The sequence below is a fragment of the Eutrema salsugineum genome, unplaced genomic scaffold (assembly GCF_000478725.1).
Source record: "Eutrema salsugineum unplaced genomic scaffold, Eutsalg1_0 scaffold_9, whole genome shotgun sequence".
Taxonomy (NCBI): domain Eukaryota; kingdom Viridiplantae; phylum Streptophyta; class Magnoliopsida; order Brassicales; family Brassicaceae; genus Eutrema; species Eutrema salsugineum.
In genome coordinates, this window is record NW_006256342.1 from 230,597 (window position 1) to 254,155 (window position 23,559).

Consider the following 23,559-nt stretch of genomic DNA (forward strand, 5'->3'; position numbering starts at 1 on the left):
AAAATTCACTTAACATCAAAGTTTCATTTGAATTTTTTTACTTTATTATCATTTGACTTGATTGCAGTTAAAGATCGATCACAGAACCTTACTTTTCAAAAAAACACAATTTAAATCTTACCTTTATTTTGACTCAGTTTACATTTTAGATCTGATAGTTTTTTCAAATACCCGTAATCCAAATTCTTAAGAAAAAAGAATTCAAATTCGTCGAAAACAAAATAGCAAAAGAATATCCTAAATATATCTATAACTTATTTTTCTTTATTTTTTTTAAGATGCGTTATGTAAAGTTTTAATTCATTAGTACAAGTCAGTAGATTATTAGGGTTTAGATATAGCTTTTTAAACAATAATTCAGCTAAAATTGATTAAGGAAGATCTCTCAAAACCCAAATGATAAACATATATACTATACCTAATTGAAAGTGCATATTTACAAAAAACGGTAGATCTAACGATGCATGATTAGTTTTCATAAAAGAGATGTATAAGTCATCATTTTAAAAATAATGCATACCAAGAGAAAATCAATCATCTGAGCATTAAGTCTTGGATAATAACAAAAATGCAGATTCCAATACTTTTTATTATTCACTCCCTAAGTATATTTTCTGCGGATCTAACCATCAAAATAATATTATATGATTGTGTGGTTTTTGTTCTTATCTTATGCGTCCAAGGACTTTGATATCTATCAAAGTTTTATGATTCGTGTTATTGCAAACATCTTTTGTATATAGAACGTTTAATCATGGATAAATCTCCCCCTAAATAACCATTTTATGCAGATTTGGTTTAAGCAACCGTTGAGAAAATCATATATAAGGTTTTAGCATGACAATATTAAAAGTTTTTCTGTTTTTAAAAATACGATAACCATAAATTAGAAGTTCTTCATCACGTAATGTTATCTTCAAATGAATACATAGACATGACAAAGTCTAAGACTCCAAGTACGCTTATAAAACGGAACAAATCCAATAGAAATAAAACGGATTCATTAACTTCATTAACTTCTATAAGCGGATAATTTAGAAATGATGGATGGATGGATCTTTAGCATGTGGTGTCCAAATAAGCTTCAAGACACATTGAAAGAATCATGGAAACGTAAAAAAGAGTTAAAATAAGAAGACTAATTCAGGGGTAAACGTGCATTCGGTCTTTGTTTTTATTTAACTAGTTAGTGATTTTTTTATATATGTATACACTTCAAAAGTTTAAACTCTACCATTAAATAATATAACTGGTGGAATCTTTCTTCAAACCTATAAAATTTGAACACAGTTTGCAATTTAATCAAATTTTATTCAACTTAAAAGATTACTAACATTCACTTTTATTTACCTTTGGATGAATAGCCACGCTGTCTAAAGTTAACACTGCATTTTAAAAATGAGTAACAGCGCATTTAAATGATGTAAATAAATAGGTAAATTATGATACAGTCCTTGGAAAACGTAACTCATCTGTCGTTCCTATATTTTAATTGTTTTATTTTTAATTTAACTTAATGAACAAAAATACTAAATAAGATAACATTCGAACAAAAAAAAACAACATCTGCATCATAAAATCCTCATTGATTACAACTTACAAGTGGTTGATAGAGAAGTGAAAATGACACAGAACCCAAAATAACAAATGTGATTAAGATGAAAAAATGTGAATGATTATTTACCAAAATCTTTTTTGAAAAAAAATTCTATGTTCAATTCAATCACATACCAGTTTGAAAAAAAAAAATTTTATTTTCAATTCAGTCACATACCACTTTGAAAAAAAAACCCACTAAATACTTCATCAAAATTGTTCCCAATAAACTATGTAAGTTGTTCCTTTTCCCTTATATCATGGTCAAACAGTCAACTAGTTTCGTTAGAAGTATATATAAAAATAAACATTTCTTTCGAATAAGAAAGTTACTATTTTTAAAATGAATTATATTTAATTAATATCTTTAAACCTTCTTTATCCCGCTCACTTCCACAGACAGTGCCTTTGCATAAAAGCGAATTGACTATACATTTACTCTCGATCTGCCCAAGCTCCCATCTTTTCTTTTTTCTTTTCTTCGAAGAGCTCTTTTCTGCCAAAAGAAAGAGAAGGTGTTTTTTTTTTGAAGAATTTTCCTGGAGCGTAGTAAGTTCCATCGCAGCCTGCTTCCATCTTCTTCGTTTTAGATTTTTTTTGTATAAAAATTATTTATTTTTAAATGTGATGTTGTTCGTACGCGCACCTGCATTTTTGTTGTTGTTGTTGTTGTTGGGTTTGTATAGAAAGAAGTTCCCATGGAGGGTTTCTTGAATCTTTTTATAGGGTTTGAAGTTTTTTTGCTTTATGGGTCACTCGGATTTTTCTCATGGGTCTGTTTGTTTTCTTGGATTAGAGAAAACGTGAGTTGATTCCTCCTTGGTGTTTATAGGAACGGATCGATAGGGTCTTTTTCGTTTATAAATTTGGAGATCTTGCAGCTCTTTGTTTTCTCATGGGTCTATCTATTCCTTTTCCTGAGAAAATAATATGGATGCTTCTGAGAAGAAGCTTGAAATAGTTCTTACTCTTCCTTTTTTTTTTTCGATTTCTAATTGATCGATATTTTATAGAAACCCATACAAGAAAGAGAGAAAACTTAGATTTTCGAACAACACTAATTTCCCTGATATTTTCTTCGAATTTTATTTCTCCAAATTCTGCGCGTAGTCGCTCTGTGTTTGCTCTAAAATTGCTGCGACATTTTCTTTTCCATGTTTTTTTTTTAACAAAAAAATCAAAGGTTGAGGCCCTGAGGGTTTTTCTGCATTACTGTTTAGATATTTTTCAACAAGGAAATTAAAATAACTTCTGAATCTGAGTGAGTTTAGAAAAGTTTGAAACTTTGGAAGTTGAATGTATCTTCCATTCATGATTGTTATAGAAAGTTTGCCAAGAAAAATAATCTGAGAGTTAAATCATGAATCTGAGAGTTTGCCAAGAAAAATAATCTCTATAACAATTATGTGGTCCAATAGTGGGTTAAATCATGAATGATCATCGTGTCTCATAATTTGATAATCTTCCTTTTTTTGGTCTAAACAACATCTTTTATGCATTGGACATATATATAGATCTTTTCTGTTCTGTTGCTACCTTTCTTAACATTCTCTTACCATTGATCTTCGAATTCAGTCATGGGAAAAGAGAAAGTTGTTTCTGGAAACACCATACCACTTAACGGTCGCCCTGTAACTCGTGCCCTTGCGTCTGCTCTGCGTGCTTCTTCTAAACTGATAACATCCTCAGAAGTGGCCGCTACAACACAGATCAATCAGGGTCGGGTTCTGAGATCAAAGAGTAAAAGAACAGCCTTGGATGAGAACAAAGCCAATGCACTTAAGAAGCGAGCTGTTCTTAAGGATATCACAAATGTTTCCTGCGAGAATTCTTACAGAAGTTGCTTCAATGCAGCTAAAATTCAGGTTGTTACATGCACAATGCTGCTGCTTAAATTGACATGAAGTATGTTTTTTTTCTTGGACTAAAAAATCATGGTTTATTTCCATTTAGGTGGAGAATATCAAGCAGATAAAGAAGGGAAAGGCAAGTTCTTCCAAGGTGGCATCAGCTTCTACTACTTCAGAGGTTACAGATGCAAAGGTAGAAGTCTTGTCAAACTCAGTAGGAGTAAGCTTGTCTGGTTGTACAAGCACGAGCTTAGGCACAGATGAAGCATCTTATAGCTCTATAGAGAAGCGGAGTTCCACGTTGCCTCCAAGACCCCTTGGGAGATCGACTTATACAGGTGAACTTTACAAGTGGTCAGTTAAAAATTATTGATGTGTGAGTCATTAATAACACATTTCTGATGCTTTTATTTTTATTCTTGCAAATGGTTGACAGTTGGGAAAAGTTTTATTGGAGGAAGTTCCACTGTGGCAAGTATCCCGAAATTAGTTGACATTGATTCAGATGATAAGGATCCTCTACTCTGTACCCTTTATGCACCTGAAATCTACTACAACCTGCGTGTTGCTGAGGTAATAACTCCTTGGATTTTTTATATCTGAGGACAATGCATTTGATTTCTAACGACTGGTCTACTTAACAGCTTAAACGCAGACCATTTCCTGATTTTATGAAAAGAACACAAAGAGATGTGACTCAAACAATGCGGGGAATCCTGGTTGATTGGCTTGTAGAAGTTAGTGTTAGATCCATTTTTTCTTGTTGCTAACTTTTCAAGTCTTTTAATCTACTTCTCACAAGTCAACATTTGCAGGTTTCAGAGGAATACACACTTGTACCTGACACTCTCTACCTCACAATATATCTCATAGATTGGTATCTACATGGAAACTACATGGAAAGACAAAGACTTCAATTACTCGGCATCACTTGTATGCTCATTGCTTCGTAAGCTCATCAACCTAATTAACAGTCTATTCCCAATTATCAAACAATGCTTGTCACAAAAAGGCAGCATCTAAAAGAGTATGGTGTTTCTTGAAACTTGTTAAAGAAAGTATGAGGAAATCTTGGCACCACGCATTGAAGAGTTCTGCTTCATCACGGATAACACTTACACAAGAGATCAAGTCCTAGAAATGGAGAGCCAAGTACTCAAGCATTCTAGCTTTCAAATTTACGCTCCCACTTCGAAAACATTCCTCAGGTAATCTCACTAGTCAGCGAAAATGCTTCATACTATGTTGTTGTTTGTAGTATTTAGTGATTCAAAGTTTCCACTTTTGCAGGAGATTTCTCCGAGCAGCTCAAGCTTCTTACGTGGTAATTTGCTTCTTTTTTGTTTTTCATACAAATCTATCTGTTATGCTCATCCAACATTTAGCAGAAAGATTGAAACTTTTTTGGTATATGGATTAATGGTCTGCAGAATCCAAGTCGGGAAATGGAGTTACTGGCGAATTATCTCACAGAATTGACGTTAATAGACTATCAGTTCTTGAAGTTCCTACCTTCGGTTATCGCTGCTTCGGCTGTTTTTCTTGCCAAGTGGACAATGAACCAATCAAGCCACCCTTGGGTCTGTTCTCTTACACAAATCGCCTCTGTTCTGTTCCACGAATCTTGAATCTCACTCTTTTTTTGTTTGTTTTGTGGTCCAGAATCCAACTCTTGAGCATTACACAACGTACAAAGCCTCCGATCTCAAAGCATCTGCTCACGCCTTGCAAGATCTGCAGCATAACACCAAAGGATGCCCATTAAACTCTATACGCATGAAATATAGGCAAGAGAAGGTAAAACAAGTTAATTTCAGTTTGGTTTTGTGAAACCGTTGGGTTAAAATCGTTCGTGAATGTAACAGCTTTTTTTTGGCTACTTGGGTTTTACAGTTCAAATGCGTGGCGGTTTTCACTTCTCCGAAGCTACCTGACATGCTATTCTGTGAAAACTGAAAAGGCTACAGACTAAACCGAGTGGTCCATCTCCTAACCGATGTTACACATCCTGTAACTTTTCTGATGGTCCGGTTCGTCTCTCATTAGTCTGTTAATCTACGGTCTCATTCCCAGTAACCGGACTACGTAAGGATTCGGTTTACTCAGGTTTAGTGTAGACTTGTTTGGTTCTTCCAAACCTGATTTGTTCTGACCGGTGACACGATATTATTTTAGTTGTATAAGTCGGATGTACATTTATTTTCTCTTTAAATCTGGCAATTTCTAACTTTCTGCTACGGAATATTTTGTTCTTTGTTTGGTAATTTGGTTAGAGAGTATTTTGTTCTTCCTTATAGATTTTGGGTTTTTTTTTTTGTTTTTTTGTTTTTGACATCGATTTTAGTTAATTAACAGGAAGACCTATATTAGAAAATTTAGAAAATTAGAAGTTTTTAATTTCGTAATATTTTCTAATATAAGTCTTCATTATAGATTTTAGTTAATTAACAGGACAGACTTAATCTAATAGATTTTTTTTTGGTAAAAATTAATCTAATAGGACAGACTTAATCTAATAGATTTTAGTTAATTAATAGAAACTTAATTAATAGATTTTAGTTAATAGACTTAATAGACTTTATAGATTTTGTTCTTCCTTATAGATTTAACTTTAAGTTAATTAATAAGTTTTAGTTAATAGACTTAACAGATTTTGTTCTTCCTTATAGAATTTAGTTAATTAACAGGAAGACCTATATTAGTTACTTAATAATATTGGTTTAATTAAACACTCTCATGACAGACAGAGCATTAATTACACGTTATCCTGCGGGCGGAGGAATATGAATGACTCACATATTATGTGGCAAAGATTTGTTTTTTTTTTAAATAAATAAAATAGTTTTGTTGATTTAAAAATAAAAATAGCATAAATCTGCTTCTCCTTGTTTATTGCTGATGCTTTGAGATAGAGAGAGAATGGCGGTCGCAACTTCAAGTGTGATATCGCCATGGCAAGCGACTCTTCAGCATTATAATAATAGGTTTTATCTCAAAGATCATCCGTCTCCGTGTCACTCTAATCCTATCTGCAATACTTTTAATTTCAAAAGACGTATTCTTTCTTCTTCCAAATTTAACGACCATGTCGTTACCGATTCTTCCTCCTCCAAGCTTTCTCCAATTGAAACCCATTTCTCAATCTCTGGTAAAACGCCTACCCTTTTTCTCAATTTTCTTTTTTGTTGTTCAAGTTTTGCCCTGTGAATTGTTTGCTGCAGTGAATTATTAGAAGAAATTGGTCGATCATTTCCACACCATTTGTTTGAGTATTTTTATTTTTAATAATCTGTATATAATCATATTTGTTTTGGAAGCTCTTGTTGGTGTTGAGGGTTAACTGATGAATTTAGTGACCTTGAAAAAACGTGTATATAATCATATTTATTTTGATTTCTGAAATCGTAACCGAAACTTGATGAAAAACGTGATATAGGGTGTGGATGCTCGTGGATTCAGGACAATTCAATGGTTCATGATTCAGCTACAAGTAATGGGACGTGGAAAAGATGCTCGGCGTTGCCAGCAAAAACAGTGGATGTCTCTTCAGTGTCAGATCTTTTTGAATTCATATGCTCGGGTCCTCTTGTAGACAAGATTGGCATTACTCCTGAAAAAGTTGGCCAGTCCATTGACAAATGGTTACTTTATGGCTCACAACTCTGCAGACTCTTTCAGCTTAATGAGCTTAAGCTCACCATTCCTCAGAAAGCTAGGCTTTACCATTACTACATACCCGTCTTTGTATGGTGTGATGATCAGATTGCTTTGCATAACTCCAACTTCCAAGATGGAGACGATGTGCCTCCATTAGTGGTACTAATCGTTTTCGTTTTCTTGGTTGATAATCTCAATATTTATTGATTGATAGACGTGATTGGAAAATGCAGATTGGATTTAGCGCGCCACAAGGATGTGGCAAGACTACACTTGTGTTTGCACTTGATTATCTTTTCAAAACTACAAAAAGGTACATTGGTCCACTGCTATTTACTTCATCATGCAAGTCCAGTGGTTCTTATACTAACTAACCAATATCTCAGGAAGTCGGCGACAATATCTATAGACGACTTTTACTTGACTGCACAAGGCCAGGTAAATTTTAAGATTTTACTTGTAGCCTCTCTTGTCTGGACTCCATTTCCTAGCTTCCTTTTTTTTTTTTTTTTGTCTCAGGCTAAATTGAGAGAAGAGAATCCAGGAAATGCACTTCTAGAGGTAAACGCATCTTCATATTCTCAACAATTTTTTCTTTCTTTTGTCCGTCTGTCTTTTCTTTATTTTAAAGATATCGTCATTGTTCCATATATATGTTTTTCAGTATCGTGGAAATGCAGGAAGCCATGATCTTCCATTCTCTGTCGAAACACTAGAAGCCCTGACTAAACTGACCAAGGACGGTTAGTTTCATCAATCATGTTTTACTCTTGGCTGTTATTTTCTTATTTTACATTGTGAATTTTTGGATCATTGACACAGGGATGAAGATGAAAGTTCCTCGGTACGATAAGGTGAATTTTACCTACTCTACCTTTATCACTTTGTATCATAAAACACAGAATGAAAACAGAGGAAACAGGTCTTAACATACTCCTAATTGGCTGCAGTCTGCATATAGCGGGAGGGGTGACAGAGCCGATGCAACAACATGGCCTGAAGTTGAAGGACCTCTAAAGGTATTTCAATCTTTAAAGTGTTTCGGTTCAAAGTTAAAATGAAACAAGACCAATAACTTTGTTCGATATCTCCAGGTTATTCTCTTTGAGGGATGGATGCTTGGTTTTAAATCTCTTCCGGCTGAAGTCGTTAAGGCAGTGGATCCGCAGGTTATCCTAACTCACTCAAAACAATTGAGTAGTGAATACAACCTTTTATATATACAAAATGTTGCATCCTATAATGAAAAAAAAAAAAAAAAACTCTGTTCTCTTTCTACAGCTGGAGACTGTGAATAAGAACCTTGAAGCGTATTACGACGCATGGGACAAGTACATCAATGCTTGGGTCGTCATCAAAATCAAAGACCCAAGTTATGTCTACCGGTGGCGTCTTCAGGTTTGTATATCTGTTAACAAACAAAAACTAACAGCTTTCGCTGCGTTTTTATACAAACACGATCATGTTTGCTTTGGTTTTGGGCAGGCGGAAATCGCCATGAGGCAGGCTGGCAAAGCCGGGATGTCAGATGATGAGGTATTGATACGTTATGACAGTCTTAGACAGTGTTACTATAATTAGTACTCTTGTGGTTGATATGAAAACGATGAATGTTGATATATATCTTTGTGTTTAATTAGGTGAATGACTTTGTGTCCCGGTATCTGCCGGCATACAAGGCCTATCTTCCGACCCTTTACGCGGAAGGACCAAGCGGCTCGGACCCAGACCGTGTCCTTGCGATAGATATCGATGAAGAAAGGAACCCGATTCTCGCAAACTAATGAGCTGTTTTTTTCAACGTATTTCTCTTTGTATGTAAAAAGAGAGTAACACTACATCACACGTGTTCTTCCTTCCATCCTTTGACATGCTATTTGTTACATTGCTGCATATGCACATATGTTTTTCCATGATTTTTTTTTTTAATTATTTACTGTTTCATAAATAAATAAATCTAATGAAGCAGCAAAATCTTGTCCGTCTTGTCGATGTCATCATATTCGGATCCACTGTGGTCAAAAAGGCGGTGGTTAAGCGACTTTTTGAATTAAACTATATGAACTCCCGCGTGTACATATCTTTAATTAGTAATCATATGTATTTGCAAAAAGTTTAGATTTTCTAAGTCATGGTAGAACAACTCTTTCAATTAATATATATATATTAGATATATAACCCCTGCGTTCTATACATAATTTGTTTCAGCTCAGCCTTCCATCTAATCTCAAATCCTTTAGAGCCTGCTTAAGGTGGTAAAAACAATCACTTCTTACTAAAAGTACACATTTCTCTCTTGAAACAAACTAGAATTATTGCATATACGACAAAACAATTGTAGGCGCTGCATAAGAAAACTTTTTAAGTATTAGCCAATTTCAAATTCAGTTAAGCATTCGCTATATATCTTATCTATCTACAAAAAGATGTCCCAAAAGCAAAATGCCTCTAAAACTTCAACTTGGTTTGTTATATCATCTGTTCATTTAAGAAGGGAAAAATAAACAGAAGAATTTTGGAGTTTTTTGGTTCATAACTTGATATACCAAGTTGCTCATCAAGATCTTTAGTTAAGACTGCCTTGTATATATTATAGTTCTCTTGGTGTTCAAGATCTATCAATTCAAACACATTGATCGAATGTATCTCACTCATATAATGCATGTGTATGAGATGGGAGGAGGCAAATCCTCCCTTCTTTTGCAAACTAAAAAAAAAAATTAAAAAAATTAATGACGTCTTAAGACTTGGATTCGATTCATCAAATTTTAGTTTGATATATACTTGTTTGATTATCTTTAATGGTTCTGTAGGGCTAGTTATGGAGGACATGTTCTACTTGCAGTATAGTATCTTTAAGGAATGTGAAAGAAAGATCAGAGAAAAACTTTTGGCAAATGTTTTTGAGAACTATAAGTCCGTAGATGAAAGATCCTCGGTACGATAAGGTAAGTCATAGTTTGATCTTGCCTTAATTGCTTTAACACAAATTGTATCAATAAAATGAAAAGAGAGGAACCAGGTCTAACTTCTTGAGATATTCCTATTTGGCTGAGCCTAACCCAATAGCATCACCGGTTTTCATCAACCGCATACGTTTGCACGATTCCACAAACATCCTACGACGACGTTCACAAAAAGAGTCATGAACCCCATTAGAAATTAGTCGCTAGCTAGCTCTCATATAAACAATTAATAAATTTATCTTGTTTTGAGTTTGATTATAATGGGAAGTTTAAGTAAGTTGAAGTTATTTAATCCACAAGAGTAATTCCGGGAACTCACATCCACGGCACATCTCCGACTAACATCCAGTCACCGTCCTTATCCTCGTAAGTTGCCATAAACTCCCCGTTCCTCTCCAAAGCTGTGGTCACATTAACTACGACCGTCAAAACAAACCACACCCCAAGTAAGTTACTTTGACCAAAATACCTTCTACTTGCTTTGAGTACAGTCCATACAAAACATATTATCATTTAAATTACTCGATCACTTACATATCCCCTGAAACATGTTTTCTAGAGCGGTGAACAGTTGTCCGTAGCAATCGTACATCCCTAGATCGACTTTTCTGAGATAGGCCACACCATCCACTGCCACTTTCACGTGTTTCCTCCGCCTCGCCGTCTTCACCGGCGGCCACCCTACCAATCGGCCACTGAAACCACAACAAAGACGTGAAACATGCATATATATATATATATATAGATTCTATATATATTATCATGTTTATAACTATGCAAATTAAACTTGCCGTGCTAAGTATAAGTGTTGCATGAGATATAAATAGTGTTCACGTGTCCTTTACCCGAGTTTCAAGTCAATGGTCTCGATGAACCTACGTTTGTTTCCGGACTTTTGTTGACCGTCCGATGCCTTTATGGGAGCGCCGGGCAGAGCTAGGGTCAGCTCAGATCCTCCAAGATCGACGGACTCCGGTGACATTTTATATATAAATCCCTGTCTTTATTAATCTATATGTGTACATATAAAAAGTTAAGAATAAAAGTGAGGGGTGAGAGACAGAATGGCACTAACTTTTGGCTTGAGTGTATATTTGGTTTCCAACTTTCAACATTGTTTGTATTTATACGCGTCAGCTAAAAAACCTAGTCAATAATAACACGACGTCGTACGTCTCCTGTAAGTAACTGGCGGTTTTGATACCTCCACGAAACCAATCGAATAGTTGGTGATTAGCCTCTTCTTCCTGTTTGATGTGGGCCCTGCATCTACCGTTTTCTAACCATGTCTTTTTTGGGATTGTTATATACGCACTAAATTAAGTGTCATTAGTGGATTTGCATGTGTACGTACGGCTATATATATATATATATATGTATTCTCAGTTTAAATTTAGCTCCCGATCGATATTCATAATCAGGACAGCAAATTATTGGGCTAATCTTGTAGCTCATTTAGTTCGAGGACTCAGCTCCATCTCATGGGTTCGACTAGAGAAACAAGAAAACTAATTTTTAAGATTAAACTTGAAAGTTTTCCCGACGCTAGCTGTAATAGTTAACCACGTTATTCTTGATTAGTGGTTTTTGTATTGCTTGTAAGACTTTGCTGCGTTCATGTTAATTTAGTTTCGAATGTTTATAATACATACGAAAGGTCCATGTATATCTAAGGTGCTTATACAAATGTTGAAAATTATAATAACTGAAACAGAAAGAATTCCATATAATTGTTTGTGTTAGTTTGTCAATTTTAATTCCATATATTCTTCGAGAGAGATCTTCAATAGTGTTCCTTTTGTCTACACTTTCTTGTCACTTTACTTATTTTCCTGTCGGTCGAAAACATCGCATATATATAACTAGGTGACATAAGTCTACTACTTAATTTTGCATACCACCTACTCTAAGTACACTTACTCAGAAAGTAGTATTGCTTGTGTATGTGATAACTTTTTTTTCTCTTTAACATCCTGTTTTCTTTTCTTTCTTACTCAGTTCACTTTATAATATTATACATTCTGTTTGAAAAATTTTGTTCATTTCACAAAAAGTATCGGTTTAGAGTTAATATATTTTGTCTTGAAAAGATTGTCATTTCTATTGAATTATTCAATGCAAGTTTTCAAACTAACTTTCAAATTTGTAATTGAATCAATTTATAATATATGTATTTAAGTCATTTTAGTGAGTTATGTGTATATTAAATAGGGATATATTAGGATGATTTTAAAAATTTCTTAATAAAACATGAAATGTGTTAAAATAATATTTTTTGTGAAACCAAGGAAGTAACCGAAAGAATAACTTTTCAGTTTTCACCATTTTCCTTTTCTAACTCAAAAACACGAATAACCCAAAACACGAATCATAGAAAAGGAAAAAAACGTTTAGACGATAAGAAGAGAGAGCGAAACATTTATCACTGCGGTAGGGTCACGCATAAGTCACGTGATTATGTTTCTTCGCTGAGAAACATTGATGATTCGCGATGCTTCATGTCATTATTCTTAGACCAATCAAATAGTTAAAGACATCCAAAGTGTCCTACTTAGTCGACACGTGACGAACTTACCCGGTTTCGATTGCAAATCCGTGACCGGTAATTCCGGTAAGCCATTCTTTAATAAAATGTTTTTTTTTCTTCTTGTTATAATCGCTATAACGCACATGGAATAAATTGGTCTAGAATGACAAGATTTCTGTAATTCATGATTTGTTTTTATTTTAACAGTGACCCTTTTGTTTGTTCTTATTCAAAACAATAACTCGTGATCGATTTTTTTATTTTTTACTAAGTAGTTTCTAGCACTTATATTAGATACCATATCCTAGATACATCCCACGTACATGTTTAGATTTCAAGTAATTAGTTTCATGGAGATCTGTCATTGGTGGTGGTATCTTTGTAGTTAGTGATCTGATCAAGGTATAAAATTTAGCATATAAATATGTGTAATCGTTCTCTGTCAGAAAATCTCAGATTTTTTACAACTTATCACAAACTTTCTTGATAAATCGAGCTCTTGTTATACTGTTGTATATAGACCAGTTTTATACACATAAGGTACACATCTGGGCAACGTGGACTAGACCAGTTGCCACTATTATGTTTTTCTTTTCTCATACAACAGGTACAACAAGAGCTCGAGTTATCAAGGAAGTTTGTGATATGTTGTAAAAGATCTGAGATTTTCTGAGTGATATTAACAGAAAAAGATTACACATATTTTTATGCTAAATAGTCATTTTTGGACTAAATATTTAGAATGGCAACCATAGTAAATGCAAGTTTGGAAAACTTGCTTATCAGAAATCGTAACAATGTAAAAAAATTACAAGCCTATGGTAGAAAAAAAGAATGAAAAAGAGAAATGAAAATGGAAAATAAAAATTTGGAGATTACAACTAAACACACACTTTTTTATATATGAGTTTTACAATAATTCAAAAAAATATCTCAAATATTAAAATGGCATCAACTCTGTCTACAGAAAACGATACTGAAAAAATACGGATTTCAAGATGCAATATTGTCGTGTTTTACCGTTGTGAATTGTATCAAAATATTAGTAGATATTGCAAATATTTGTAACAATAATTTTGTCAAAAGATAGTCATTTCTGTTGTGAAAACTTAGAAACTTTATTAATCACTGGAATATATATATAGAGTACATAGGGAATCTAGGTTAAGTACAATGCTCTGATGGGCCTAATGGGCCGGTATAAGAGTCCATATATGATATGTGTTATAACACTCCCCCTTGGACGAGTGAACCGGGTCAGCTACTCAATCGGGATCTCGATAATGCGCTGGGGAATGTTGCCTCATTAAAACCTTACCAGGAAAAACCCAGTGGGACAAAACCATGGTGAAGGAAAAAGAGTACAACACGCATTACTCCCCCTGATTGTAGCATCACTGCAGATCTCTAAGTCTATACATTCCTATCTGTTTGACGAGCTTCCGGTGTGTTGAAGTAGGCAATGATTTGGTGAAGAGGTCAGCTGAATTCTCACTGGATCGGACCTGCTGAACGCTGAGAGTGCCAACCTTCTGCCAGTCTGAGGTTGAGAAGAACTTCGGTAGAATGTGCTTCGTCCGATCTCCTTTGATATATCCTTCCTTGAGCTGAGCTATGCATGCCGCGTTGTCTTCATACATCACCGTGGGCTGTGTGTCTTCGTCCATACCACAATCTCTGCGGATGTGCTGAGTCATGGAGCGCAGCCAGACGCATTCCCTACTAGCCTCATGAATGGCTAGGATTTCAGCATGGTTTGATGAAGTGGCAGTGAGTGTCTGCTTCATTGATCTCCAAGAGATGGCTGTTCCTCCATGCGTAAAAACGTAGCCAGTTTGAGACTTGGCAGTGTGCGGATCTGATAGATATCCTGCATCGGCGAAGCCGACTAACCCATCTTTATTTTGGTTAGTATAGAAGAGTCCTAAGTCTTGAGTACCTCGAAGGTATCTTAGGAGATGTTTTATACCGTTCCAGTGCCTCTGAGTTGGAGATGAACTATATCGAGCGAGGAGGTTCACGGCAAAACATATGTCTGGTCTAGTGTGACTAGCCAGGTACATTAACGCTCCTACAGCACTGAGGTATGGCTTTTCAGGACCAAGGATTTCTTCATCATCCTTTTTGGGACCAAGAGGGTCATCACTTAAGCTTCTAACTACCATTGGGCTGGTCAATGGGTGAGCTTGGTCCATATTAAATCGCTTGAGTACCTTTTCGATATAAGCTGATTGATGCACAAGGATTCCTCCTTTGATGTACTCAAGTTGTAATCCCAAACAGTACTTTGTTTTGCCTAGGTCTTTCATTTCGAATTCTGCTTTTAAGCAGTCGACTGTTTGGGAGATCTCACCAGATGTTCCGAGGATGTTTAGATCATCCACGTATACTACTATGATTACAAATCCTTTGTTTGAGTACTTCTTGATGAAGATGCATGGACTGATGGGGTCATTTTTGTAGCCTTCTTTGATGAGGTAATCGCTGAGGCGGTTGTACCACATACGCCCACTTTGTTTCAGTCCATACAAGGATTTGTTCAGCCTGATGCAGTATTGATCTCGAGATGCATTTTTGTCTTTTAGTTCAATGCCATCTGGGAGTCTCATATATATTTCGTTGTCCAGGGGCCCATAGAGATATGCGGTTACAACATCCATTAACCGCAGATCAAGATTTTCTCTTATGGCCAGACTTATGAGGAATCGAAATGTTGTTGCATCCACCACTGGAGAATAAGTCTCCTCATAATCGATTCCGGGTCTCTGTGAGAATCCTTGTGCTACAAGCCGTGCTTTGTATCGAACGACTTCACCGAGTTCGTTCCTTTTGCGCACAAAGACCCATTTGTGGCCCACTGGCTTGATGTGTGATGGGGTCCGGATGATCGGACCGAACACGTTTCTGAGTTTGAGACTCTTTAACTCCACGTTTATGGCTTCTTTCCATTTTAGCCAATCTGTTCGATGTGTACACTGTGTTATTGACGTGGGTTCTAGATCCTCTTGCGTGAGCGCAACATCAAGTGCTACTTCGTATGCAAAGAGTGCATTTAAGTCGACTTCTTTTCGATTCCATTGTATTCCGGACATATTGTAATTGATGGAGATCTCATTGTTATCTTCTGAACCTGGAGATTCGGCGTCCCGAACTTCCATTGAGGATTCATTAGATTGAGTCTCAGCCGCGGCTATGTCTGATATTGCAGGAATCCCGGTTTCGGTTATTGCACCTTTCTTTGATTTCCGGGGATTCTTATCTTTGGAACCGAGAGGTCTGCCCCGTTTGAGACGTGGTGCAGACTCTGTAGCAACTTGGGTCTGTCCCGTTGGGACAGCTATTCGTACTGGTGCATTACAAGCTGGGATGTACGATTTGGTTACTTTGGTCGGGTCAGCAAAGGAATCTGGCAATTGATTAGCTAGCTTTTGATAATGAATAATCTTTTGGATCTCTGAATCACATTCTAGAGTCCGAGGATCTTGCCAATTTAATGATGTTTGATTCCATGAAAGATCTTTGACCAGCTTGTTTGTCTCACCACCTAAAGAGGGATATACCGATTTATCGAATTGGCAATCCGCATATCTGGCCTTGAAGAGATCTCCAGTGGTTGGCTCGAGATATCTTATGATGGTGGGAGAGTCAAAACCAACATATATTCCCATCCTTCTTTGAGGTCCCATTTTGGTTCGATGTGGTGGAGCAATGGGTACATATACTGAACACCCAAATGTTTTGAGATGGGAGATGTCTGGCTCATGACCCGAGAGTAGTTGGGATGGGGAATATTTGTGTTCACTAGATGGCCGGATGCGTATGAGTTCAGCAGCATGTAATACTGCATGTCCCCATGCTGAGGCCGGGAGCTTTGATCTCATGAGTAATGGTCGGGCTATCCATTGAATTCGTTTAATGAATGATTCAGCCAATCCATTTTGAGTATGGACATGTGCTACAGGATGTTCCACGGTTACCCCCATGGCCATACAGTAGTCATTAAACGCTTGTGAGGTAAATTCACCAGCATTGTCAAGGCGGATAGTCTTTAGTGGGAAGTCAGGGAAATGGGCCCGCAATTTTATGATTTGGGCCAAGAACCTAGCGAAGGCTTGGTTCCGAGAGGACAAGAGACAAACATATGACCAACGGGTCGATGCGTCTATAAGGACCATGAAGTACCGGAATGGTCCGGAAGATGGATGTATAGGTCCACAGATATCGCCCTGGATTCTTTCTAGGAAATGAATGTTTGTTTAGAGATTTTAACTGGTGAAGGCCGAGTGATCAATTTGCCTTGAGAACAAGCTGTGCACATGAGGTGTTGAGGATAAGCTCGGTTTTCTTTGAGGGTATGCCCTTGAGAGTTTTGAATTAGTTTACGCATCATATTTGCACCGGGATGACCGAGCCGGTCGTGCCAAATAGTATAATCAGTAAACCGGGCTTTGAGAGTGGTATTAGCTTCAATCATACTGACTTTAGCATGGTAAAGTCCAGTAGAGAGCGCGGGTATGGTTTCGAGGATTTGTTTATGGCCGTCTACGGTTTTAGTGACTAGGAGGGATTCTTTGTTCCCTTGACCTTGGGTTTCTATGTGGAAACCATTCTGTCTTATATCCTTGAAGCTCAGAAGATTTCTCTTCGAACTAGAAGAATATAGAGCATCTGGTATTTCAAGTTGTGTGCCATTTGATAGCAACACATAGGCATGGCCATATCCTTCGATAAGGTTTGAGGGACCCGCGATGGTGCTAATATTTGCGGTTTGATAGGTTAGGTTTATGAAGTAACTTTTGTTTCTTAAGATAGTGTGGCTGGATCCACTATCTACGACTATGGTTTCCATTTGCTGGTGTGCTTCATTATGAATAGAAGATAGAATCCAGTATTGAGGAATTCAGAAAATGTGATAAATCATAAAGTAAAGCAGTGTCTGAGAATAAAGGCAAATGGAAAAAAAAATGAAACAAATCCCAAAATGAAAAAAAAATAAAGAACAAAATCAAATTGTATCAGAGTTTCAGATGATTGAATTAATCGAGGAGATCAGCTGTTTCATAGTCCATGGGGTCGGTCTGCTCGTTTGTGGTGTTCTCATCATCAAGGAGGTCGTCACCTTCCAGGTTAGCAGCATCGACTGGCTGAGTCATGTTGGCTTCAGCAGGAGCTTTTCCGTACTTCTGGTATAGATCGCAGTGGATCTTGGGGGTGCGACATTGCTTTGTTGGGTGGTTGAACATCCCACATCTGGTACAAGCAGAGTGATCGGGGTTGGTGTGGCGGGTCGGCTTGGTGATGCCTCGACCACGACCAGGACCATAACTGAGGTTAGGTCGGTTGCCACGACCATGTCCGCGTCCACGCCTTCCACGTCCATGTCCTCGGCCATTACCACGTCCATTACCACGTCCACGGCGGTGATCTGAGGATCTATCGGGTTGAACATGGTAGGACTCTTGACGAGAAGCTGGGACAGGAGCCGATCCCGGGGGCCTCATAGCGCTGTTCCTCATAAGCAGCTGGTTATTCTTCTCAGCGAGGAGAAGACAGGACAACAAGTCTTTGTACAATGTGTGTTTCATTGCACGGTATTGTTGTTGGAGCACAACATCCTCTGTGCTGAATGTGGATAATGTTTTCTCGAGGAGATCATTCTCTGTCACATCCTCGCCACAGAGTTTCCGGATGGCAACAATACGAAAGAGTTCGTTGTTGTAATCATCTACGGATTTGTAGTCCTGGAACCGAAGGTTCTTCCAGTCGAAATCTGCCTGAGGCAACTGGACCATTTTCTGATGGTCATATCGCTTTTTCAGCGCTTGCCACAATTCAAGTGGATTCTCAAGAGTGAGATATTGCTGCTTAAGGCTCGGGGCCAGATGATGGCGTATGTGACATATCGCCTGAGACTGTCCCTTACGGGATGCGGTGTTACCGTCGGTAATACACGCATCGAGTTCTTTCGATGCAAGGAACAAGCGCATGTCTAGGGCCCACTCGAGGTAGTTATCCCCGGAGACGTGAAGGGCCTCGAATTCACATTTCTGAATGTTTGACATCTGAAACATGAGATTGATTTTGTTAGGGATTGTTTTGAGAAAATTTTGAATGCTGATGATGAAACTTTCTATTTTGAGAATATTTCTATTTTAGGAAAGTTTCTAAATTTAGAAAGTTTCTAATTTGGGTAATTTTCTAAATGAGGAAAGTTTCTATATCGGGAAAATTTCTATATGAGGAATGTTTTTATATGAGGAAACTTTCTATTAGAGGGAACTTTCTCGGAAATAGTAAATTTTAAAGGGTATGGTTTTAGTTACCCCGAACATGATGTCGGTTTAATAGCTGTGATTTAATCGGTTAAAGCCGAATATAATTTCGGTTAATGAGAACCAGGTTTAGCCGGTTTTAGGCGGTTTAGGAGGAACCCTAGGGGAGCCGAATATGATTAGGGTTTTATCTAGGGTTTTAACGGTTTGGAAAACATATTTTGGATGTGATTTCGAGATCTATAGGATCTGTGGTCGATGGTTTTAATAATTTCACAAGGACAACAAAGAAATCACGTGAAAAGGACTAGGGTTTAAGCATTATGACTTACGATTTTGAAGATTACAAAATCGTGAATCAAGCTTAGGATTTAGGGTTGATTTTCTTAGTTTATTCAATCAAGTGTTTCAAGCAAGAGAATCAACAATCAAATAAGCTGCAACAAGCTTATTAAACATGAAGAAAATCGAATAGGTTTATGCCATAAACATGGCCAAAAACGGTTGTTAGGTTTTTTGTAGATTAGGGTTTTATAAAACGAGTTTAAAACCTTTGAACATGCATAAACTTGTAATTTAAACAATCAATCAACAAGTTATCAATCAATCATCAGAGTATCAAACACTTTCAATCAATTAGAGATCGATTTTTTTTTTCTTTTTTTTTTTATATGGTTTTGAAGTGTTTAAACAACAGGTTCTATGGCTCTCAGTTTTAGAAGATACCTTTTCCACTTTTGGATTTCTGACAGGCTAATGAAACTGGGAGCTAATAGACCTCAGTTAGCCGCTACAAATTCCAAGGATTGATCACCAAAACTGGAGAAGCTGCTGGTTGAAGAAGGAAAAACTCGGATCTGGGTTTTTTTTTTTTTCGGTTGATCGTCGTGTACTGTAAGTGTGCGTGAGGGCGCGTCCGACGTTGGATCGACAAACGGTTTTCTCCAGTAGATTCGTCTCGTCGAGGGCTTCGATTTGATATGTAGATCGTCTTCTGGTTCCTCACGGTTTGGAAGATATGCGTTTTTTAAGTTTCGACTTGCTTTTAGGGTTTTGGTGGTGGCCGGATTTATTAGGGTTTTTCGCTCAGAGAGTCTTATCGTGCTGATAACGTGTTGTGAAAACTTAGAAACTTTATTAATCATTGGAATATATATATATAGTACATAGGGAATCTAGGTTAAGTACAATGCCCTGATGGGCCTAATGGGCCGGTATAAGAGTTCATATATGATATGTGTTATAACAATTTCGTAGATATTGCAAATAGTTAATTTTTACTCTATTGTGATATAAAAACTAGAATTAAAACGACACGAATATAAGAAGAAGAGAGAATGAGATTTTTTGAACAAAAAAAAAAGTACAAGATTTGAGAATTTTATTTAGAATTCCGCTCGGTTCTAAAAATTCAGATATTTAAGGGTACAAATCTTTTCAGAGTCATATAATATATTTTTATTTATTTTAACTTTAAAAATATTCAATATTTACACAGATTAGCTATTATTATTTTATTATAAAGATGAGTAACACTAAATCTAATTTTGTTTTATACACATAAGTGATTAAAGTCTTTTAAAAACATTAAATATTCGAGTGACAAAATTATTTTATAATTTAAGAATAAATGCATATATACAATTGAATAAACCCTCTAAGATTTTTTGTTTTGGTGCAACATCTCTAAGATTGTTTGCAGTAACTTATTTGTCTGACAGAAATTTGCTAAATTAGGTATTAACTCTCCAAAGCCCATTCGATAATTCTAGCTATTAATTTCTATTAAAAAAAGCCACAAACAAGGAGATATAAATGACCTTCCGATCAGATATAACTTAGAATCCTCAAGATCCGACGGTCAGAATTTCAGGGATAACGAAATCTCTAATCATTTTAGTAAACTAATCACTCTCTTCTCCCGAATTACTGCGAAAGCAAAATACGAAAGCTCGGATTTTTTTTTGGTTGTCTTTGTCGTTCTCAAGAATGAAAAAGAAGATTAGTAGAAGTAAGACAAGAACAGCTTACTCGCAGCTTTTCTGTATTCAAATCGTGATTGTCTGACAAGCTTTTCCGATCCCGGTAAAGGCTTCACCATTGTATCTACTCTTCTTCTTCTTCTTCTTCTTCTTCTTCTTCTTCTTCTTCTTCTTCTTCTTCTTCTTCTTCTTCTTCTTCTTCTTCTTCTTCTTCTTCGTAATATGGTTTCCTTCGATCTTGTGTGGCTATTATTTGGGGGCTTTATCTCCAAGACCGTGTTATCTCATGGGACCATTGAATTTGTTTGAATACTAGTTTTCGGTTCTTCATCAAGATCAAAAATTGATGGATTTGAAAGAGTCGAGATTGTATGCTGGGTCTTACCTGAAGTGGGATATATGTATATTTAGTTAGGGTTTGGCCAATTATACGTTTCCTGACAGTGGATTTTGATCTGCGCTTGTTAATCATCGCAGACTCCTTTTTAACGTGCTTAATTTTACAATTGTTCCTCTAATCCTTGTGAATTTATCTATTGTTTTTGTTCGAGTTCTACAGCTATTTGCGTTCCTCATGACCTGTGCTGTAACAGGTGTATGTTTAACATTTGTGCAAGACATTGCCTTTGTTCTTGGGGGAGATTGGGTTGGTCTGTTAAGAGTTGAACTGGGATGTCATAGCTTTGCCTTTGGTGTACACAAATGGTTAGACGGATGTTAAGAAAATTGGGATCGTCGAGTTGCTGAATTTTGCATTTCAGTTTTCTACTTGGATTTAGATGGACGTTTCTTCCATTGGACGAAACAGAAGCCAAACTGATCAAGATCCTTTGTTAATGGAAACCCACAATAATGGAGGCGAGCACATCGTTGATATCACAAGCAATGACGAGGACTCTTCTTCTATCGATGAGCTAACTCCCGACTTTAACTCACATCAAGATCAAAGTGAAGAGAGAATATCATCTAGCAGTACACAACACCCGACGCATCCATCTCCTCCTCAGCAAAGAGCAAGTTTGGCTAGGAGAGGAGATGATGGGAATGGTCGCCGTAATACTAGTACGAGGAGTCCATTGAATTCTGGCCTTTGGATTTCAGTTGAGTTAGTTGTCACTGTGGCTCAGATCGTTGCAGCCATAGTAGTTATGGTCCTGGCTAAAGATGAACATCCAGAAGCGCCATTGTTTACATGGGTTGTTGGATATACCACTGGCTGTGTAGCCACTCTCCCTATACTCTACTGGCGTTTTCGCACTTATAATAACCGAGGTACAGGGCAAGATTCTTCACAACGTGGTAGCTCTTCTCAAGGCAATAATAATCCCTCAGATTCTGCACCATATACAGCTGTTGAAGGAAACAGCACCGACAGGACAGCAGCACCTATGAACAATCAAGTAGGGGAAAGCTTAAGAATAAGGTAGAAAGTAATATTTGTAGCCTTAAAACATTAGCTAAGAAATCTAAACTGATAACTTCTTATGACTCCGCAGATTGAACGGGTTGGTGGACCATTTCAAGATGGCGATTGACTGTTTCTTTGCAGTGTGGTTTGTTGTCGGGAATGTATGGATATTTGGAGGTCACTCATCTCCTTCTGATTCTCCTAAACTGTACAGGTGTGGCTTTTCATCCACTCTTTATGTCCCTGTGGAGAATTGAAACACCAACAACACTCATGTTTTTCTTTCTTTTTTTGGTTTTTGGTTTGGTGGTGCAGGTTATGTATAGCGTTCCTTACTTTTAGTTGCATCGGATATGCAATGCCATTCATACTATGCGCAACCATCTGTTGTTGTTTGCCTTGCTTGATCTCTGTTCTCGGGTTTCGGGAAAACTTCTCACAAACTAGAGGAGCCACTCCCGAGGCCATCAACGCGCTGCCTGTCTACAAATTCAGAACAAAAAGTAGAAATGATTTGGAATTTTCAGAGGAAGATGAAGGTGGATTTCTTCTATTGGGATCCCACAAGAAACGTCTTATATCAGGCGAAGATGCCGTAAGTACCTTAACACTCTCATTTGCCATGGATTCATTCAAATTAGTAGCCTTTTTTCGGTTATCTATCGGACTACAATGTTACTATTTGGCCTATCTTCAGCTATTAACTATGTGTCTGCATTTTCCTTGGATGTTATTGGTTTTGCAGAGCTGTTGCATCTGCTTGGCTAGATATGGAGACGACGAAGAAGTTAGAGAGCTGCCATGCTTACATGTCTTTCATGTCGACTGTGTAGACAAATGGCTTAAAATTAATGCGACTTGCCCTCTCTGTAAAAGTGAGGTCGGAGAAAGCAGCACTGCTTCCTCATAGACAAATACTGAGACCTTTCAAATCTCAAGTGGGAGATTGTCCCAGCCGTTTCGATCCATAGAGTCTGTGTTGTGTATACTTGTATAGTTGAAAATCTTATTCATTTTGTTTGTTCAAAGAGTTGTAACTTTCCAAATCAATAAATCTCCAAATAATGGTGTTTTAGATAGCACAACGACATTTACAAAGAAGGTAAGGCTCATCTGATTAAAAAAGGTAAGGCTCATCTAATTAAAAAATTTCCAGATATAGATGTTAATAACGCTCTCTTTTTTCTCCTATTGTAACCGGTGGTTTCTAGAAAAAAAAAAAAAAAAAAATCACGAAAATTTACAGGAGAATAAAGTATGAATTTGAAATTTTAGGGTGGAACCGGAAATAGATTGGCTTA

General features: G+C 36.8%; 4 protein-coding genes across 7 annotated transcripts; 3 read left to right on the forward strand and 1 right to left on the reverse strand.

The window, feature by feature from the left end:
* Positions 1 to 2,088: 2,088 nt before the first annotated feature.
* LOC18008129 (cyclin-A2-4) lies at positions 2,089 to 5,666 on the forward strand. The gene is made up of 11 exons (XM_024152744.1): positions 2,089 to 2,145; positions 3,172 to 3,461; positions 3,550 to 3,784; positions 3,883 to 4,019; positions 4,091 to 4,183; positions 4,262 to 4,395; positions 4,502 to 4,654; positions 4,737 to 4,770; positions 4,877 to 5,026; positions 5,109 to 5,243; positions 5,340 to 5,666. Exons 2-11 carry the CDS (start codon positions 3,174 to 3,176, stop codon positions 5,400 to 5,402), a joined length of 1,422 nt encoding a protein of 473 aa, XP_024008512.1. The 5' UTR covers positions 2,089 to 2,145; positions 3,172 to 3,173; the 3' UTR covers positions 5,403 to 5,666.
* A 655-nt stretch (positions 5,667 to 6,321) lies between these two features.
* Positions 6,322 to 9,090, forward strand: LOC18008329 (D-glycerate 3-kinase, chloroplastic). 2 transcript variants are annotated; one of them, XM_006389725.2, is made up of 12 exons: positions 6,322 to 6,594; positions 6,883 to 7,262; positions 7,337 to 7,416; positions 7,490 to 7,541; positions 7,623 to 7,664; positions 7,768 to 7,846; positions 7,926 to 7,957; positions 8,054 to 8,122; positions 8,198 to 8,272; positions 8,385 to 8,501; positions 8,589 to 8,639; positions 8,744 to 9,089. In XM_006389725.2, exons 1-12 carry the CDS (start codon positions 6,366 to 6,368, stop codon positions 8,885 to 8,887), a joined length of 1,350 nt encoding a protein of 449 aa, XP_006389787.1. In that variant the 5' UTR covers positions 6,322 to 6,365; the 3' UTR covers positions 8,888 to 9,089. The 2 variants fall into 2 exon arrangements, with proteins under 2 accessions (XP_006389787.1, XP_024007085.1); XM_024151317.1 differs by having other exon boundaries at positions 8,385 to 8,639; positions 8,744 to 9,090.
* A 1,056-nt stretch (positions 9,091 to 10,146) lies between these two features.
* On the reverse strand, positions 10,147 to 12,689 carry LOC18008127 (auxin-responsive protein IAA15). The gene is given in 5 exon segments (XM_024159880.1): positions 10,147 to 10,222; positions 10,389 to 10,485; positions 10,604 to 10,764; positions 10,861 to 11,066; positions 12,645 to 12,689. Coding segments are annotated over 5 exon segments (585 nt in total).
* Positions 12,690 to 20,824: 8,135 nt separating this feature from the next.
* On the forward strand, positions 20,825 to 23,337 carry LOC18009130 (E3 ubiquitin-protein ligase At1g63170). Of its 3 annotated transcripts, none has more exons than XM_006389727.2 (5): positions 20,825 to 20,953; positions 21,444 to 22,273; positions 22,347 to 22,472; positions 22,574 to 22,853; positions 23,004 to 23,337. In XM_006389727.2, the coding sequence occupies exons 2-5, from the start codon at positions 21,630 to 21,632 to the stop codon at positions 23,166 to 23,168; spliced, it is 1,215 nt and encodes a 404-aa protein (XP_006389789.1). In that variant the 5' UTR covers positions 20,825 to 20,953; positions 21,444 to 21,629; the 3' UTR covers positions 23,169 to 23,337. The 3 variants fall into 3 exon arrangements, with proteins under 3 accessions (XP_006389789.1, XP_024011963.1, XP_024011967.1); XM_024156199.1 differs by having other exon boundaries at positions 20,841 to 20,970; XM_024156195.1 differs by having other exon boundaries at positions 20,840 to 22,273.
* The last annotated feature ends 222 nt before the right edge of the window (positions 23,338 to 23,559 follow it).

What these genes read in the sequence shown, in the direction of transcription:
- LOC18008129 (XM_024152744.1), top strand. Translation starts at nt 3,174, where the DNA reads ATGGGAAAAGAGAAAGTTGTTTCTGGAAACACCATACCACTTAACGGT. An exon ending in TCAATGCAGCTAAAATTCAG is followed by an intron (nt 3,462 to 3,549) that starts GTTGTTACATGC and finishes ATTTCCATTTAG; the next exon opens with GTGGAGAATATCAAGCAGAT. An exon ending in ACTTCGAAAACATTCCTCAG is followed by an intron (nt 4,655 to 4,736) that starts GTAATCTCACTA and finishes CCACTTTTGCAG; the next exon opens with GAGATTTCTCCGAGCAGCTC.
- LOC18008329 (XM_024151317.1), top strand. Translation starts at nt 6,366, where the DNA reads ATGGCGGTCGCAACTTCAAGTGTGATATCGCCATGGCAAGCGACTCTT. An exon ending in CTTTTCAAAACTACAAAAAG is followed by an intron (nt 7,417 to 7,489) that starts GTACATTGGTCC and finishes CCAATATCTCAG; the next exon opens with GAAGTCGGCGACAATATCTA. An exon ending in TTAAGGCAGTGGATCCGCAG is followed by an intron (nt 8,273 to 8,384) that starts GTTATCCTAACT and finishes CTCTTTCTACAG; the next exon opens with CTGGAGACTGTGAATAAGAA.
- LOC18009130 (XM_006389727.2), top strand. Translation starts at nt 21,630, where the DNA reads ATGGACGTTTCTTCCATTGGACGAAACAGAAGCCAAACTGATCAAGAT. An exon ending in GGGGAAAGCTTAAGAATAAG is followed by an intron (nt 22,274 to 22,346) that starts GTAGAAAGTAAT and finishes ATGACTCCGCAG; the next exon opens with ATTGAACGGGTTGGTGGACC. An exon ending in GATTCTCCTAAACTGTACAG is followed by an intron (nt 22,473 to 22,573) that starts GTGTGGCTTTTC and finishes TTGGTGGTGCAG; the next exon opens with GTTATGTATAGCGTTCCTTA.